Consider the following 18,317-nt stretch of genomic DNA (forward strand, 5'->3'; position numbering starts at 1 on the left):
CTCAAAGCCCATCTGCCCTCTAGACCCATAGGAAAATTATATCAATTATAGGGGAAATTATTGTTGTGAGATACCACATTACGTCTAATCTGTGGACAGTAGATAGAAATTAGTTGGAAATTAAACAGTGCTAAATCACTTTAATTCTCAGGTCTAATCTGTGGAGAGTAGATAGAAATTAGTTGGAAAGTAATCAGTACTATGTCACTTTGGAAAGTAGATAGAAATTAGTTGGAAAGTAATCAGTAATATGTCTGAGTGAAGCTGTGTGTATGAGGATGACGGGTCATGTACATGCAGCTGTGCTCCATCTGTGCAACCATCGACTCAAAGTTCAGGGGAACAGCCTTTTGGAAGGCCAATTTACTGACTCTTTAGTGGGTTGCTGACAAGGCTGTGGACGCTAAGCCAGGGTGTCTGCAGGTAAGTTTGTGTTGGACTCCACTGTACAATAGCATAGCCTACAGGGTGTTTTGCTCAATGGTCAATGTGTCAGCTGAACAGGCAACAATAGTCTATGTCTGTCTTCCTGTAATGTCATAAACTATACGGATAAATAATTCAACAAATACTGAAAATAACATCTTCCTCTAATTAGAGATCCAAGCACGTATAGTGGAAGGCAGCCCACACACAGTGGCCAGATGGTGGCACTGTAACAAGCAACTTTACGTTTTGGTATGACTTTCAATGTACACCATATTTTTTCATTTTCCGCCATTTTTAATTCTTTAAGAAAGAAAGTACTCCTAGGACATTAATCCAATTCACACGATACTTACAAAAAGCTTGCTCGGTGTGCACAATCTTTGTTGTATGTTATTTTGCCATTGGCAGATGATGTCAAACACCTGCTTTGAGTTTTATGTGATTTAGTGTTGATTTAACTTTCATGAAACTTCAAAAGGATCAGAAAATGTCAGGGGACTTGAACTTGTGCTCCAAAGACTTGTGCTTAACCACTCTGCCAACTTCTACTTTTGTGTTCAGAGTGGGCAAATAAGACAAAGGGACAAGTGATAGTCATAGGTGATAATCTCACCCATATTGGAAGCCTCAGAAAGAATATTAGGCTATAACGGTATCAGTGCCCCATATTAATCAATTCAAACATGGCTCTACAGACATCATGAGAGTACAGATATAATTTGTCTGTAGTTTGATAAAGATTGATCAAACTATCTTGAACATATCACATTGTCAATTTATCAAACTATTTGCAGCTGCACATTTCAATCGACCGTACGCTCAGTTTTCAAGATATCATTACAAATTTTTGTCTATTTACTAATTAAGGTATGACGATTTCAAAAAATATTTTTTGAAAAAACAAGTTTTTTCTGTAACGTACGGTTTAGGAGGACAACATTGTGGGATCACAGTCGGTTTTTGCTATAAACAGAGGGGGGCGACTTCAGAATCAGGGGTAGGTACCAGTGTATGAAAGATTTATCTCACTTCAGCCAACATGTCCTGAAAATTTCAACTTGGACATACGGCTGATTTGTTATGCATTTTTAAAGTTTTGACTTGAATGTATATGAAGATTTGTTTATTATGCAATAAGCCATGCCCACTTTCCTCAATCACAACCAAACTTCAGAAATCGACTTGGATATGATCCTAGAAGATGTGTACACAATTTCATAAAAATCTATGCATTCATTTAGGAGATATAAACTTTTTGCTTTTATAGTGCCCACTAGTGGTAGAACTCAAAATGCTTTTGGGGGGCGTTCTCAAGCAACACTCCTCAACATGTGTTTCAAATTTTGGCTTGATTAGATGAATAATCAATGAGTTATGGCCAATTTTGGGTTGTGTGGACATGTTTCGTTAAAAGTTTATTGGTCGATAAAAGCCAAACCATTTGGCCTATCAATAACCTTTACACAACTTTTAAAGAGGATGGTCCCAAGATTGTGCACACCGAGCAAGCTTTTTGTAAGTATCGTGTGAATTGGATTAATGTCCTAGGAGTACTTTCTTTCTTAAAGAATTAAAAATGGCGGAAAATGAAAAAATATGGTGTACATTGAAAGTCATACCAAAACGTAAAGTTGCTTGTTACAGTGCCACCATCTGGCCACTGTGTGTGGGCTGCCTTCCACTATACGTGCTTGGATCTCTAATTAGAGGAAGATGTTATTTTCAGTATTTGTTGAATTATTTATCCGTATAGTTTATGACATTACAGGAAGACAGACATAGACTATTGTTGCCTGTTCAGCTGACACATTGACCATTGAGCAAAACACCCTGTAGGCTATGCTATTGTACAGTGGAGTCCAACACAAACTTACCTGCAGACACCCTGGCTTAGCGTCCACAGCCTTGTCAGCAACCCACTAAAGAGTCAGTAAATTGGCCTTCCAAAAGGCTGTTCCCCTGAACTTTGAGTCGATGGTTGCACAGATGGAGCACAGCTGCATGTACATGACCCGTCATCCTCATACACACAGCTTCACTCAGACATATTACTGATTACTTTCCAACTAATTTCTATCTACTTTCCAAAGTGACATAGTACTGATTACTTTCCAACTAATTTCTATCTACTCTCCACAGATTAGACCTGGGAATTAAAGTGATTTAGCACTGTTTAATTTCCAACTAATTTCTATCTACTGTCCACAAATTAGACGTAATGTGGTATCTCACAACAATAATTTCCCCTATAATTGATATAATTTCCCTATGGGTCTAGAGGGCAGATGGGCTGTAAGTGGTCTTACTTTAAGGGACATCTAGTAATTGTATTTCCAACAACAAAATAATTTTGAGGGTATAATAACAACACCAAAACCAGTTTTATGCTCAGTTCAGATTTAGTAGGTGGTTTTGAAAAATCCAAGGATGTATGAGTGAGTGCAGATATTCAGCACTCCACATTTCACAATAAAGGGTCCTTGTAAACACTGCCAGCCTCACCTGAACAGTTATATCAAGAAACTGTTTAAGAGAAGTTACAAGAAGAGGAAAAACTCTGATATTCAAATTAATTAATACATCAAATGAATGCTACAAGTGACGTGATCAACAAAAGAGAAACATGGAAAGAATGTTCTACTTGATACAGAGGAGACAGAGAAACCTTTTGGAAATGCTATCACTTCACTATCACTGGACAAATGTATAGAAAGTCTGATTTTGACTTTATAAGACATTTAGTGACATTCATTCACTTGTTTATTTTCCAGCAGCACTCTTCCTGTGATCTGGAACTGCAGTGCCCTCCAGTTGAGCACATTGCCTGGGGTGAAGTTCAGATCATCTACGTAGCGCTGGATCTCACAGGATGAAAGGGCGTAGTCCCACATGTGGACATCAGAGATCATGCCAATGAAACACTGGTTAATGTCAAACCGCCCACCATAGGAATCCTGCTCCTGTAGACATTGCAAAAAGAATCAGATTGAGATAAATAACAGTAATATTGTACAATATTTTTTTATGATATGAGAAATCTATACTTTAGAGAAGTCAAAAATAAGTATTCATAGTAAGACTATACATTTTAATGCCTAACATTACTACCTGTCCTAAGATAATGATAGGTTTTCCTTTGATGTTTGATCCGGAGCTGATGAATTTCTTGGCACTGGGCTTTCCATCCAGCCACAACTGTACCAGTCCAGACTGAGAGTCCCAGGTGGCACAAACAGAGTGCCATGTGTTCAGCTTGTACTCCTGCCCTCCAACGTCCACATCACTGTTCCTGACACTCAGCTGGATCTCATTGGCTGCAGTTTTCTTGAAAATCAGGAAGTCATTGGCGGCAGAGGGCGTGGCCAGAGAGAACAGGATGTGGGCTCTGTTGAGGTCTGTAAAGGACCTGTAGACACAAAAAATAAATTCTCATGCATCATGCCTCTCACACTCAGGAATATAGTTCGTTCTATCACGCATATAACATGTTTATAATACCTGAGACAGACAGTCACAGCACTGAATTCACTTCTTGATGTTTCCAGCTTCACATGAGCTGAGTTGGTCTGTTGTGGGAAGGTGAACATTTTACCTGAAAGATCTAAACCGACAAAGAGAGAGTTTCAAAATCAGAATGTAAAATGTAAATGCAATTACACCTGAACAAACAAATTACACAGTAGAGACAGAAATAAAATATCCAGTGGAAATACTGCTTGTAATAATTAATGGAATTATTATTTTGGGAACACTTTCTATGATGCCCATGTCTATAATGCATTATAAACATACTTATAATGCGTTATAATCTGCTTATAGTACTGTATAATTATAGTTATAAGCACTCATAAATATTTATAATGCTTTATAACAATAATCATAACACATTATAAAGCATTTTATAATGCTTTATAAGGTCAAGTATCATAATACTTCATAATTGCTGGTCACTCACTGACATTTTTTTTGCAAGGATCATAGTGTATTATAATTCTCATAGTTGTAATACATTATAATCATTTTATAATGCATTATAATCACTGTTATAATGCATTATAATGTTATTATAAGTTACTCTAAGTGGTCATTGGGTGCTTTAAGTAAAGTAAATAAATTCCTGAGGTATAGGCAGATATTACAAGACTTACCAAGTGTTAACACCAGTGCATGGTTTGCACCTGTTTTTTTAAGGAGTCACTTTTGTTGATCAGACGTTTACATAAAAGTACAATATACAGCTACAGGTAAAGTAGAAATTGTTTCAGGTATTATCTATAATTTGAGTTTTTTGGGGAAACATTACATTAGTGAAATGTAAATGTCCATCATTCAGTTGTGTCAAATTGGAGTACCTTACCAGTACCAGTAGTAGTTTATTGTCTGTTATGACCCGTTACATATAGCTACAGGTAAAGTAGAAATTGTTTCAGGTATTATCTATAATTTGAGTCAATTGAGTCTTTAGAGTGAGTTTTTTGGGGAAACATGACATTAGTGAAATGTAAATGTCCATCATTCAGTTGTTCATCATCAGTTGTACTCAATTTCTGTTATGACCCGTTAAACAAATACATTAATTTTACAACGTTTTGTGTGTTGTTCTTGCATAGATTTAATGATATTTAGAATTATAATACACTATGATCCTTGCAAAAAAAATGTCCATGAGTGACCAGCAATTATGAAGTATTATGATACTTGACCTTATAATTCATTATAAAATGCTTTATAATGTGTTATGATTATTGTTATAAAGCATTATGAATATTTATGAGTGCTTATAACTATAATTATACAGTGCTATAAGCAGTTTATAACGCATTATAAGTATGTTTATAATGCATTATAGACATGGGCGTCAAAGAAAGTGTTCCCATCAGGGTAAAAAGCTAAAGCTATTCACTGCTAAAAAAAAAAAATCAACTAATTCAACTAACGACTTGGATACAATTGTGGTAGCAAACTTGACACATACACTGAATTTACTGTACTGTATTATATTTACTGTAAATGTAGTTATACAGGAACTTGGATGAGGAAAATGCTTATTATGAGTTATCATATGAACCACTGACACTTGAAACCTGACAGCCTAGTAACCCCTGCTCTCATTCATGCAAGCTGCATGTCCTGAAGTCATAGAAAGTGACAACGCCTTGATTTAAGCTCCAAGAAAAACCTGAGGTTTGATACCAGTAAGCTAACTGAAGATGTGAGTCACAAATCCCATACAAACAAAACACTCTGTATGGGTAATAAAAGATGTCTTGACACTTTACTTAGTTTTGTCCACTACTTTTTTAAATTTGCAGGGTACTTTTGTGTTTTTTCTGCTAAGAAATACATTATTATTATTCCTGTTTACCAGTGGAAAAACCACAAGTGTTATAGAAGATATGTGGCTGTGTAAAGTCAAGCAAATGTATGTACAGTAATGGAACAAATTAGCTTTCAACTGAAATGAAAACATCAAGAGGATAAAGTGTTACAGTAAAACACTGTAAGAATATATTACAAATATCATTATATATTATGTATATTACATATTTACAGTACAACATGGTGTGTTGCACACACACGTGCACGCACACACAATTACACGTATTGTACAGTATTAACATTTAAACATTTCTGTTTGTTTTTTTATTATTAATGGTTCAATTTGTTTTATTGTTATTACATTTCTAGTTTATTTACTTTATTAGAAACTCAGTTGAATGAAATACTATATTGTTAGCTGTGAAATATATATATTTAAATTAAAATCATTTTTGTTACAAAACAATAAAATAGACATATGCCTATGGGCAGTATAGGTAATTTCTAAAAAGATACATTTGATCTATTTTGTACATTAGCATTCAAATAGAGAGTCTACAGTTAATACATTGCAAATCTAATATTTATTTCAGTCTATGAAATAAAAAATAAGTTTTGTACCTTGAGGAGCTGCAGCACATGCTGTCAGCATCACCAGTAGAAGTAGACACTTCATCTAATGCAAAGACAACAAATAGATAGTTAGAAAAACTGCAATATCATGACGTTCCTATCTTTAACATTTCAGCGGACATCATGTCTTGATCTTACCTTGTGGTCTGTGCAAGTGTCAGGGTGTTGTGTGCAACAGTGCATGGGATACTGAGTTTTTCATGCTTTATATTTCCTCATTCCTGTGGGTGGTTTTGTGTTGATGTGCTGATTCCAGTATCAGATTCCAGTATTATTCCAGTAACTCTGAGGGAGTGGGTGTGTCTGCCAACAAATTGACTTTTTATTTGCCACACGGACGTTTCGGGCAAGACGCCCTTCTTCAGCGTGTGTATTGGCAATTTCACAATCCATAGACACAGGTGGGGTTAATTACAGATGTCCACAACTGGCACAACAGGTCTATCCCAGCAGGGGGAGTCACAATCAAATGATGTAGGTTACTAAAACATGAAAAAAATTATACAAAATAGATAGAAGATAAAAAACAAAAGATACAAAACAAACAAAAAACAACACAAATTGCGTTCACTTCATAAGAAACAAACAAATGAAATCTCCTCATTCAACCCATTGGGAATGAGGGTACCAAGGGAGTGTATCCAATACGCCTCCCTCTGAAGAAGGATTCTGTCCCTGTTGCCACCTCTCCGTGGCATATTCACTGTCTCAATGTAATGTAGTTCACTCAAGCTGTGGTTATGACTTTGAAAATGCCTAGCCACCGATGATTTATCATCATGATTTCGAATAGAACACTTATGTTCACAGATCCTGGTTTTTAACTCTCGTTTTGTTTTCCCAACATAATATAAATTACATGGGCATTTTAAACCACATATCTAGTGTTACATGTGATTCTGCCTCTAACCTTAATGTCAACACCAGACTTCGGATGGGTGAATTGATTACCCTTAATCATAGAATACCAGTGTATACAATTATGACAAGGAAAATTTCCACTAGGGATCTGAGACAGAAAGTGAGTGGGCCTCTTAGGCAAATCTGACTTCACTAGGAGATCACGTAAGTTGGAAGACCTCTTATAAAAATATCTAGGCGGAGTTTGAAATGCACTTGCATTAAAAAGATATTCTTGGACATTAAGGCCACCAAAGATCTCTAAAATGCATCAGCTTTTCAAGCCATTCACTCGTAACTAAACATAATGAATTAGGTTTCTCATCTTTGGACAAATTAGCATATTATGCTTGGACCCCGCCAATTGCCACTTGCGGCTATATTTTTCTATATATAATTATTTTCTATATATAATTATATACATAATTACTTGGGTTACCAAATCGCCTTTGCAATACTGGAATCTGAAATATCTAAACGGGAAGGATGTCGGACCGTCGCCAGGTGGTGAGGCTCATCACCTCTGAGCCACTGACCCTCAACGGCGTCGCATACAGCAGCACCATCGTCCTGACAGGCTGCATCACCGCCTGGTACGGGAACTGCACCGCCCTGGATCGCAGAGCGCTACAGAGGGTGGCGCGGACGGCCCAGCACATCATCGGAGGTGAGCTTCCCTCCCTCCGGGACATATACGCCAGGCGGTGCCTAACCAAAGGAAAACAGATTTTAAAGGACTCCAGCCACAGGCTGTTACCATCAGGCAGACGGTACCGCAGCATCAAATGCCGCACCGATAGACTCAGGCACAGTTTCCACTGCCAGACCATCAGGCTGTTGAACAACTGCTGAACCCCTGCTAGGACTTTCGCCACCCACTCCATCTGTATATTCACCCTGTTCTTGTTTACACTACCTCATATTCTTACTTTCTTTGCACATATTTATTATATTTTCCTTAAACATATGTATATACCTTTTTTCTATTTTATTATTTCATAGTTTCCACTTTACTTAACTATTACATATGTTTCTATTCTATTTTATTTCTATTACCTATACTGCAGTGTACAGGAGTCTGCACATAAGAATTCTACTCGCTTTTATACTGACTGTATTTGTGATGTGACAATAAATCTTGAAACTTGAAACACACAAAACAACCCACAGGGACGAGGAATAAAGCATGAAAAACTCAGTATCCCATGCATTGTTGCACACAACACCCTGACACTTGCACAGACTACAAGGTAAGATCAAGACATGATGTCCACTGAAATGTTAAAGACAGGAACGTAGTGATATTCCAGTAACAGTAAATTAATTTGTTGTCTAATCATGGTAGTAAAACATGAGTAATGCATTTCATTTAATCTGAGCATTTTCCATGGTGTCCATTTGTTGTCTTTGCATTAGATGAAGTTTCTACTTCTACTGGTGATGCTGACAGCATGTGCTGCAGCTCCTCAAGATACAAAACTTTTTTTATTTAATCAACTGTGTGGTGGGAGTTTTCTGTAATAAAGAGACTTGGAGATGAGAAGTTGTCCTTCTGATATCTTTATTGTCTGCAGGCAAGGCGCAATGCTCACCCAGCAAGTGTGTGAGACAAAGAGCGAAGCAATGAGCTTTGTCCACCCTTCTTATAATCATGTAGTAGAAACAGCTGAGTCATGAGAAGTCTGGCACATTCTTATACTTGAAACATTCTACGATTTGGGTACATCTGTGCAAAACAAAGATAAACGGGCTAGCGTTCCCAGGGTCATCTTCACACAGTAGCCATTGTCTCAAGCCAGTGGAAATGTACTGAGAGCAGACAACATAGAAATAAGACAGTGCTTCATGCATAGAGAAACAGAATGGTATAATATAATTTCCACTACAATTCCCCCCTTTGAGCATTTCATGCTCACTTAAATCATGAGAAATTATACAAAAAAAAATTATATGTCATCCCGAGCACAAGATCCCACCAGCAAAACGCTGATCACCTACACTAAGAGCAAAACGCTCAGAGCCGTAGTTGTAAGAAGTTGTGCTTGGGCTCCTAATGAGAAATGAACCAAAAACTCCTCCGGGTGACTGACCATGGAAGAGAAAAAAGATTCACCTCTCATCTCAAAAAGATTTACCCCTCATCACCTTAACTGCAACATAGTATAAAACAACAAACAACACGATAAATTACCAAATATAATTCCAAAAAAAAAAAAAAAAGAATGGTACCTTGTTTGTTTTTGACTCTCATCTTAAACCTTCAATGAACCTGATAATCCACTGAAGCACTTCACCTTTAAGTTTCGCAGTCAACATCAAAAGTCAATACACACCCTTTAGTACAGCTACAAAACAGGGTAAAAATGCATTTATGACGCTCATGTACCCATCTGTTATAAAAAGGTAAAAATAATCATACTAAACTGTGTAAATCATCAAAACAGTAGGATATAAAAGTCAAATGTTATTATAAAACAGTATCATCTTAAGTGGTAAATACAAGTACACATCAAACTAATAGTCATACTTCTATAACTCAATAAACCCCCCTTTGGCAGTTTATTAGGCAAAAAGTCCTTCACAATCGTAAATCAAATGTTACCGTTACTTCTTATTGCAGAATATGCTGTTTTTGTGCTAACATATAGCTTCAGCAAGCATAACACACTTCTAATGAGAATTAAAACTTAGGATCAAAAACATCACCTTCTGAATCATCGTCCTCATAGGGAGGAATCCAACCTGGGAGCGGAAACAGATCAGGATTGTCATCTTGGTCACCACTGGGTATTTTAATGTATTGCTGGATAGTAGGGCCCATCACGTTTCCTACCCATCGTAGGAGCATGGCCCTCACACAAGTTAAAAGTACAGTGCAAAAACATATCATCAATCCCAGCACTATCAACACAGGTACCAGCAATTGAACCACCATTGCACCCAAGGGACCCAAATGGTCATACAGCCATTGTGTAGCACTGAATCCCGCATAAGGAGAAGGCGCAAAGTGGTCTGCAAGGTTATTTAGGATCTCAATCAACTGTGTGATATTGTCATGTGGGTCTGGAAGAAGCACACAACATGCTGAACCAGTTAGATTTAAGGCTGCACACATCCCCCCCTCGGTTGCAAAAATGTAGTCAAGCGCCATTTCATGCTTCAAAATGATCTCCCTATGGTTTCGGGCAGCGTTGTTCAAGGCCTCGAGGGTAGCTGTGTTGTTTTTCATGTAATAGTACATGGCATAGGTGATGTTATCAATGTGGTCTGCCAGGAAAGTAACACCATACCAAGGGAATAGGCCAATGCCCCACTTCTCACCCAAACTAATCCGCCAGTGGTAAGAGTCTGATGTGTCAAACTGAGCCATCTCTCTTTTCCTGAGACGGGAAGGTATGGGGCATGTGCGTGTGATATTAGACATTGGTATGAACGACATCGGGGTAGTCAATTTAGCTAGATAACAGCAACCTGCAAATGTCGGTGGGAGGAAACTGTATGCTTGCTTACCACAGACCCAATGATGATCTAATAGACCTCCTAACCCTGGTGTGGTGCTGACAACTGGGACTTTAGTCAAAACACAATCTTTTACTGAACATGGAATGGTCAAATTCACAGTCATACATAATGTTGAACTCTTGATAACTCCCTCACATGCCTGGGCTTGGGCACAATTTGAGTATCCCAGGAACTGCCGTTTGTCATAAGTGTAGAAATCTGGATGTTTTGCACCATTCCAGCAGGTCTGGTTTGTTCCACGGCACACACAATATGACGGAAATGAGGTATTTGTTCTCACTGTCAGACCCTTGCTACGCAGTCCACTGTCCGTTGAATTGTCTGGGAAAGTCCATTGTTGGTAGCACAAGGGTCTGCAGGCAGTTTGATTGAAGTATTTCGAGTCAATGTGGTTATATCGGTTCACTATGTTCAGACATGCTGCTGTGGTGAAATTGTGGTGAGATTTGTAGATGTTCAAATGGTTCCGATGGTGCCGGATGGGCACTGGGCGTCATCTGCTGACCTCTCCCAGAGTTATATTGTGCACAAACTAAGCATCGTTCACAAAACCTTTTTGAGTAATTTGAGAATCCCTTTGTGAACCAATGTCTGTTTACTTCCTCCATCATTCCTCCTTTTGACACATGATCCATACCATGTGTCAATTTAGCATAGAAAGGAAACAGACATTTGGGTAAGCATGGTTTACCATCAGGGCCGTACCAAACCCCCCCTTCAACCTTTGAACCCGCATTCTTCCATATGGTCTTTTCTGCTTGTGTCGCTCTGCTCTGCAGATCCTTCAGGTCCGCTTCCGGTGTCACCTCCTGTGGGATACTGGTAAGCTGTAAGGGTAAAGGTAATGTGGCTGCATGTTTTGCGGCTGCATCAGCTCTGGCATTTCCCTGCGAAATGGGGTCAGTTCTTTTACTATGAGCTTCACTTTTGACAACAGCAATTTCTTTTGGGAGTAGCACCGCTTCCAGTAAATCAGCTACCAGGGTGTGGTGTTTGATACCAGTCCCTGCAGATGTTAGAAATTTCCTATGTCTCCAGATTGCACCAAAATCATGCACTACACCAAAGGCATATCTACTATCTGTGTAGATATTGACCGTTTTGTCCTGTGCGTATTTGCATGCTTCTGTGAGTGCCTTTAATTCTGCAGCTTGTGCTGAGAAATGGGCTGGAAGTGGTTCTGCTATGATAGTGGCGTGTCGGGTAACCACAGCGAAACCTGCTTGATTTTTGTGTGTCAGCTGGTTTTGGAAAGCGGAACCATCCACAAAAAGTTCTTGCTCCGGGTTGGTTAGTGGAACTTCCTTCAGGTCAGGCCTAGGGGAGCAAACTTCCGTTATAGCAGCTATGCAGTCATGTGGTTCTCCCTCATCTGGTGTGGGGAGAAGAGTCGCAGGGTTAAGAACAGAGCAACGCTTTACAGTGATATTTGGCATGTCTAATAACACAGTGTGATATCTCAACCACCTCGCTGCTGACAGGTGAGCTGTCTTTTGTTCCAACAATATGATTGAGACCGCATGTGGCACCAACAGTGTTAGATCCTGATAGCCTACTAGGTCCCTAGAGGCTAAGACTGCCTTTTCTGCTGCAGCTACTGCTCTCAAACACCTGGGCAAACCTGTTGCCACTGAGTCTAGCTTAGTAGAGAAGAATGCTACAGGCCTCATTTTTCCACCATGTTCCTGCAACAATACAGATGTCATATAGCCATTTTTCTCATCCACAGTTTGAGTGAATGGTCTGTTCATGTTTGGCAAGCCTAATGTAGGTGTGGATTGTAATGCCTTTTTCAACTCCACAAATGCCTCTTCAGCGTCGTCAGTCCAAGTCACCTCTTGATAAGCAGTCAGTCCTTTGCCATACACTATTGCCGACAGTGGGGCTTCTATTTCTGCATAGTTTGGAATTTACACAGCCACATGTCCTCCATAACACTTGTGGTTTTTCCACTTTCACACAGGAATAATAATAATAATGTATTTCTTGGCAGAAAAAACAACAAAAGTACCCTGTAAATTTAAAAATGGACCTTTCATTGTAAAATGTGGATTGCTGAATATCTGCACTCATACATCTTTGTATTATTCTAAACAAACTACTAAATCTGAACTGATCATAAAACTGGTTTTGGTGTTGTTATATCCCCGAAATTCCTCAATCCTCGAATGCCCCATTAAGTCAAATGTAATAAAAAGCCATTCAATAATCACACGATAAGACTCCAGGCTTAATCTTCCCAATTATATCATATTAGGCTGTTGAGCCATCAGGCCCCAAGCTATCAAGTTCTGATACTGAAGAATGTAATAGCAAGTGTGACCGGGCCGTGGGGATGGCTCAACTAGATCTTAGCTATAGGCCAGATAGGTTGACTACGCCACCTTGGGACTTTCACCCAAAGGACTAGCTGGTTGAACTTGTAACCAACAAAAGAGGGTTTCCACATACACAGGTTAATTCTGCAGAATTGAGACAGAGATGTGAGTTTCACAATAAAACGTAGAATTTATTTTCATCTTTCCGTCACAATTAAAAATAGCAACACATAAGTTAATATCCTAGTTCTCTTAAAACAGTTAAGCGTAAAATAACGTTCACAGTTACCAAACAATTTACAATTCAATTGAGCCAATGGAGGGCTGCAGGCCGACTGCAGTGGGGGGGATTTCACTGGCATTAAAGGGCACTCTGGCTAACACCACTCGTGTTGGAAACACCACACATACACTGCAAAGGAAAAAGAAGTGATCAACTAATACTATCACTACAGGAAAGGATGCAATAAGGAGCCACTATACTGCGCACCACCCCAGAGCGAGTACGGCCGCAAACCACTCTAGAGGAGCCAACAATTACAACTGTTACGGTTACTGAGTCAGAGCCGCGGGATCACTCCAAAATGTTGGTGATCCCCACGCTTTACAGAGGTGGATATGCACTAAGACAATTGATAAAAACAAAATCAAAATAGAACAAGGCAAAGCAGCAGTGGCAGACGTCCTCAGTGGACACAAACACATTTGCTGTGTCTCCTATCAATGGATAGCATGGATCTCCCAGCAACCTATTGTGGCGGGTCTATGGTGGAAGGCCAAATGCGGCAATACTGGAACCTCTCTCAATGAGGGGCATCAGAGCACAACACCCAGGGCAAAAGGGGAGAGCATTCTGATAGTGTTTCTACCTGGGAAGGTATATATCTATGCCACACACCACTGCTAATTGAATGATTGGCAGTACTCTGGTGTGAAGCTCTGAGGAAGTGGGTGTGTGGAACTCTGAGGGAGTGGGTGTGACTGCCAACACCACCCAAACTAGTAACTCTACCAGTTACACAAGTTATACGGTGTCAATATCCAACTTCGTATTGGCTTTATGTGTTTAGCTGTATACTCAAAATGCTACTGTTGGGCAAAATCTGGTTGGATCTGTATGGAAATTGGTGTGCATGTTCCACATAAAGGTTGGAACATGATTGCCAAGTTTCATAGCGATTGGTGAAATTTTGTTTGAGTTATAAGCCAAAATGTCATAGACCACGTCCACTTTCACTTATGACGATCAAACTTCAGATTTTGACTAGGACATGGTCCTAGAGCATGTGTACCAAATTTCGAACCCTGGAGTCTCATTGTGTGATTATTGAATGGCTTTTTATTACATTTGACTTAATTGGGCCTTCGAGGATTGGGGAATTTCGGGGATATACCCTTGCTGTCGGCCCCGACAGCATTCTAGTTTTCTATATATAATTATATTCTATATATAATTATATGCATAATTACTTGTGTTACCAAATCGCCTTTGCAATACTGGAATCTGAAATATCTAAACAGGAAGGATACAAGGAAGCAAACACGCAAAACAGGAAGGATACAAGGAAGCAAACACACAAAACCACCCACAGGAATGAGGAAATATAAAGCATGAAAACCTCAGTATCCCATGCACTGTTGCACACAACATCCTGACACTTGCACAGACCACAAGGTAAGATCAAGACATGATGTCCGCTGAAATGTTAAAGATAGGAACGTCATGATATTGCAGTTTTTCTAACTATCTATTTGTTGTCTTTGCATTAGATGAAGTGTCTACTTCTACTGGTGATGCTGACAGCATGTGCTGCAGCTCCTCAAGGTACAAAACTTATTTTTTATTTCATAGACTGAAATAAATATTAGATTTGCAATGTATTAACTGTAGACTCTCTATTTGAATGCTAATGTACAAAATAGATCAAATGTATCTTTTTAGAAATTACCTATACTGCCCATAGGCATATGTCTATTTTATTGTTTTGTAACAAAAATGATTTTAATTTAAATATATATATTTCACAGCTAACAATATAGTATTTCATTCAACTGAGTTTCTAATAAAGTAAATAAACTAGAAATGTAATAACAATAAAACAAATTGAACCATTAATAATAAAAAAACAAACAGAAATGTTTAAATGTTAATACTGTACAATACGTGTAATTGTGTGTGCGTGCACATGTGTGTGCAACACACCATGTTGTACTGTAAATATGTAATATACATAATATAGAATGACCACTTAGAGTAACTTATAATAACATTATAATGCATTATAACAGTGATTATAATGCATTATAAAATGATTATAATGTATTACAACTATGAGAATTATAAAACACTATGATCCTTGCAAAAAAAGTGAGTGACCAGCAATTATGAAGTATTATGATACTTGACCTTATAAAGCATTATAAAATGCTTTATAATGTGTTATGATTATTGTTATAAAGCATTATGAATATTTATGAGTGCTTATAACTATAATTATACAGTACTATAAGCAGATTATAACGCATTATAAGTATGTTTATAATGCATTATAGACATGGGCATCATAGAAAGTGTTCCCAAAATAATAATTCCATTAATTATTACAAGCAGTATTTCCACTGGATATTTTATTTCTGTCTCTACTGTGTAATTTGTTTGTTCAAGTGTAATTGCATTTACATTTTGCATTCTGATTTCGAAACTCTCACTTTGTCGGTTTAGATCTTTCAGGTAAAATGTTCACCTTCCCACAACAGACCAACTCAGCTCATGTGTATCTGGAAACATCAAGAGAGGAATTCAGTGCTGTGACTGTCTGTCTCAGGTATTATAAACATGTTATATGCGTGATAGAACCAACTATATTCCTGAGTGTGAAAGGCATGATGCATGAGAATTTATTTTTTATGCCTACAGGTCCTTTACAGACCTCAACAGAACCCACATCCTGTTCTCTCTGGCCACGCCCTCTGCCGCCAATGACTTCGTGATTTTCAAGAAGGGCGCCGCTGATGTGATCGAGCTGACTGTCAGGAACAGTGATGTGGACGTTGGAGGGCAGGACTACAAGCTGAACACATGGCACTCTGTTTGTGCCACCTGGGACTCTGAGTCTGGACTGGGACAGTTGTGGCTGGATGGAAAACCCAGTACCAGGAGATTCATCAGCTCCGGATCAAACATCAAAGGAAAACCTATCATTATCTTAGGACAGGTAGTAATGTTAGGCATTAAAATTTATAGTCTTTCTATGAATACTTATTTTTGACTTCTCTAAAGTATATCACTATGATTTATCTCAATCTGACTCTTTCTGCAATGTCCACAGGAGCAGGATTCCTATGGTGGGCGGTTTGACATTAACCAGTGTTTCATTGGCATGATCTCTGAAGTCCACATGTGGGACTACGCCCTTTCACCCTGTGAGATCCAGCGCTACGTGGATGATCTGAACTTCACCCCAGGCAGTGTGCTCAACTGGAGGGCACTGCAGTTCCAGATCACAGGAAGAGTGCTGCTGGAAAATAAACAAGTGAATGAATGTAACTAAATGGCTAATTCAAGGCCTTCAATGTCTTATAAAGTCAAAATCAGACTTTCTATGCTTTTGTCCACTGATAGTGAAGTGATAGCATTTCCAAAAGGTTTCTCTGTCTCCTCTGTATCAAGTAGAACATTTTTTTCCAGCTTTCTCTTTTGTTGATCACGTCACTTGTAGCATTAATTTGAATATCAGAGTGTTTCCTCTTTTCATAACTTCTCTTAAACAGTTTCTTGATATAACTACTCAGATGAGGCTGGCAGTGTTTACAAAGACCTTTCATTGTGAAATTTGGAGTGCTGAAAACTCATACATCCTTGGATTTTTCTAAACCAACTACTAAATCTGAACTGATCATAAAACTGGTTTTGGTGTTATTATATCCTTAAAATTATTGTCATTGGAAATACAATTACTAGATGTCCCCTTTAAGTAAGACCACTTTACAGCCCATCTGCCTTCTAGACTGAGGAAAATTATAACAATTACAGAGGAAATTATGCGAGAGAACTATGTGTTCTTGGAGTTTCTGAGAATGTGTTATTTGAAGTTCATGAATGCATTATATGAAAGACAAAGATTTATTTTTAAAATGGTCAACAGAATTATAATTTCAATAGGATTTAAAAGAATTACCTGTGCTGGATTTCACAGTGGATCTCATCACATCAGAACATGCAGCAGCCCACAGACTTTTCCATCACAGCTGTTCTTTGTGGAGATATATTTGGATATTACAGTAAAGGCAGGCGTTGAAAATAAAAGCACAGTCCCAGTAACCTTTGCTGATACTACAAGTTGCGCGCTTTTGTCCTAAATTAACTATCAATGCACACACACACACACACACACACACACACACCATGGGCTATAAATACAAACAATAGGTGGAATTATGGGACAGCAGCATAGTGAGAAGGTGGGAGAATAGCATGCTGAAAAACAACAAATACTGCATGGAGCACTTTGTAATCTGTTAATCTCTTTAGAAATCAATAATTTCTGAGGTGGTATTTCCTTTAAATTTTCTTTTAGCTAATTAAATTTCAATATATTATAAGTATAATATACATACATATTAAAACGATTCTATATAATTCAATTACAAAATGAATCCTGTTCATCTTTCAGTCAATTTCAAGATTTCTAAATTAAACTTTGCTGCAAAATGGCTATCGTTTGCAGCATGTATATCCAAAGTGCTTGTAAATTGCAGAAACTTTGTGCAACAAATAATTTACTGTTCCATATAAAAAATGGATTTAAAAACTCAGCATCGTCTTCACAATCTCTTACAAGATCGTGACACACAGATCATAAAGTAAATTTAAGACATGATATTCAAATGTATAAAGAACTTACAGTGCTTTTATAGTACATAACTTATTACGCAATAGTTTCACCAGCTTTTGCCAGTAATATGAAACCAGGCAAGTGTAATCGTCAGTGATTTACTTTTTCTACCAACACCTCACCTTATCTGTGACTGTAGCATTATAGTATTAGGATGGTCACATAACTTTTTATGTAGCCTATCTCTACACTCTTATTTGACCCTGGTGCAGAATGTTTTGTGGATAATTAAAGTTTCTATCTGCATACCTTGACTGGAACAGGAACTTGTAGTCGAACTGGATATGCTACTCTCAGCCAT

General features: G+C 38.1%; 2 protein-coding genes and 2 long non-coding RNA genes across 6 annotated transcripts in view; 2 read left to right on the forward strand and 2 right to left on the reverse strand.

The window, feature by feature from the left end:
• Positions 1-29: 29 nt before the first annotated feature.
• LOC144541927 (uncharacterized) lies at positions 30-17,680 on the forward strand. The gene is made up of 2 exons (XR_013506902.1): positions 30-65; positions 17,172-17,680. It is a non-coding gene; the product is annotated as an uncharacterized LOC144541927 (long non-coding RNA).
• LOC144541929 (C-reactive protein-like) lies at positions 2,803-6,603 on the reverse strand. Of its 2 annotated transcripts, none has more exons than XM_078287190.1 (5): positions 6,520-6,603; positions 6,370-6,424; positions 3,928-4,030; positions 3,535-3,835; positions 2,803-3,386 (listed from the first exon to the last, which is right to left on the reverse strand). In XM_078287190.1, the coding sequence occupies exons 1-5, from the start codon at positions 6,562-6,564 to the stop codon at positions 3,168-3,170; spliced, it is 723 nt and encodes a 240-aa protein (XP_078143316.1). In that variant the 5' UTR covers positions 6,565-6,603; the 3' UTR covers positions 2,803-3,167. The 2 variants fall into 2 exon arrangements, with proteins under 2 accessions (XP_078143316.1, XP_078143315.1); XM_078287189.1 differs by having other exon boundaries at positions 3,016-3,389; positions 3,538-3,835.
• On the forward strand, positions 8,481-17,680 carry LOC139924760 (C-reactive protein-like). Of its 2 annotated transcripts, none has more exons than XM_078287146.1 (5): positions 8,481-8,531; positions 8,698-8,750; positions 15,842-15,946; positions 16,039-16,336; positions 16,451-17,680. In XM_078287146.1, exons 1-5 carry the CDS (start codon positions 8,487-8,489, stop codon positions 16,670-16,672), a joined length of 723 nt encoding a protein of 240 aa, XP_078143272.1. In that variant the 5' UTR covers positions 8,481-8,486; the 3' UTR covers positions 16,673-17,680. The 2 variants fall into 2 exon arrangements, with proteins under 2 accessions (XP_078143272.1, XP_071772003.2); XM_071915902.2 differs by lacking the exons at positions 8,481-8,531; positions 8,698-8,750 and adding exons at positions 14,737-14,796; positions 14,892-14,946 and having other exon boundaries at positions 15,844-15,946.
• The window catches only part of LOC139924761 (uncharacterized), a 32,270-nt gene continuing 30,819 nt past the window's right edge, over positions 16,867-18,317 (reverse strand). Inside the window, exon 2 of the long non-coding RNA XR_011785241.2 lies at positions 16,867-17,002. This is a non-coding gene — a long non-coding RNA (uncharacterized LOC139924761). The remainder of the gene's footprint in view (positions 17,003-18,317) is intronic.

This window comes from Centroberyx gerrardi, chromosome 12 (genome assembly GCF_048128805.1).
Source record: "Centroberyx gerrardi isolate f3 chromosome 12, fCenGer3.hap1.cur.20231027, whole genome shotgun sequence".
Lineage (NCBI taxonomy): Eukaryota > Metazoa > Chordata > Actinopteri > Beryciformes > Berycidae > Centroberyx > Centroberyx gerrardi.

Excerpts from the sequence above, each read along its gene's own strand:
- LOC144541929 (XM_078287190.1), bottom strand. The coding sequence starts at position 6,564 with ATGCACTGTTGCACACAACACCCTGACACTTGCACAGACCACAAG. Across the intron at positions 4,031-6,369 it reads ATGTGCTGCAGCTCCTCAAG|ATCTTTCAGGTAAAATGTTC; the intron begins GTACAAAACTTA and ends TTGTCGGTTTAG. Across the intron at positions 3,836-3,927 it reads GCTGTGACTGTCTGTCTCAG|GTCCTTTACAGACCTCAACA; the intron begins GTATTATAAACA and ends TTGTGTCTACAG.
- LOC139924760 (XM_078287146.1), top strand. The coding sequence starts at position 8,487 with ATGCATTGTTGCACACAACACCCTGACACTTGCACAGACTACAAG. Across the intron at positions 15,947-16,038 it reads GCTGTGACTGTCTGTCTCAG|GTCCTTTACAGACCTCAACA; the intron begins GTATTATAAACA and ends TTATGCCTACAG. Across the intron at positions 16,337-16,450 it reads CTATCATTATCTTAGGACAG|GAGCAGGATTCCTATGGTGG; the intron begins GTAGTAATGTTA and ends CAATGTCCACAG.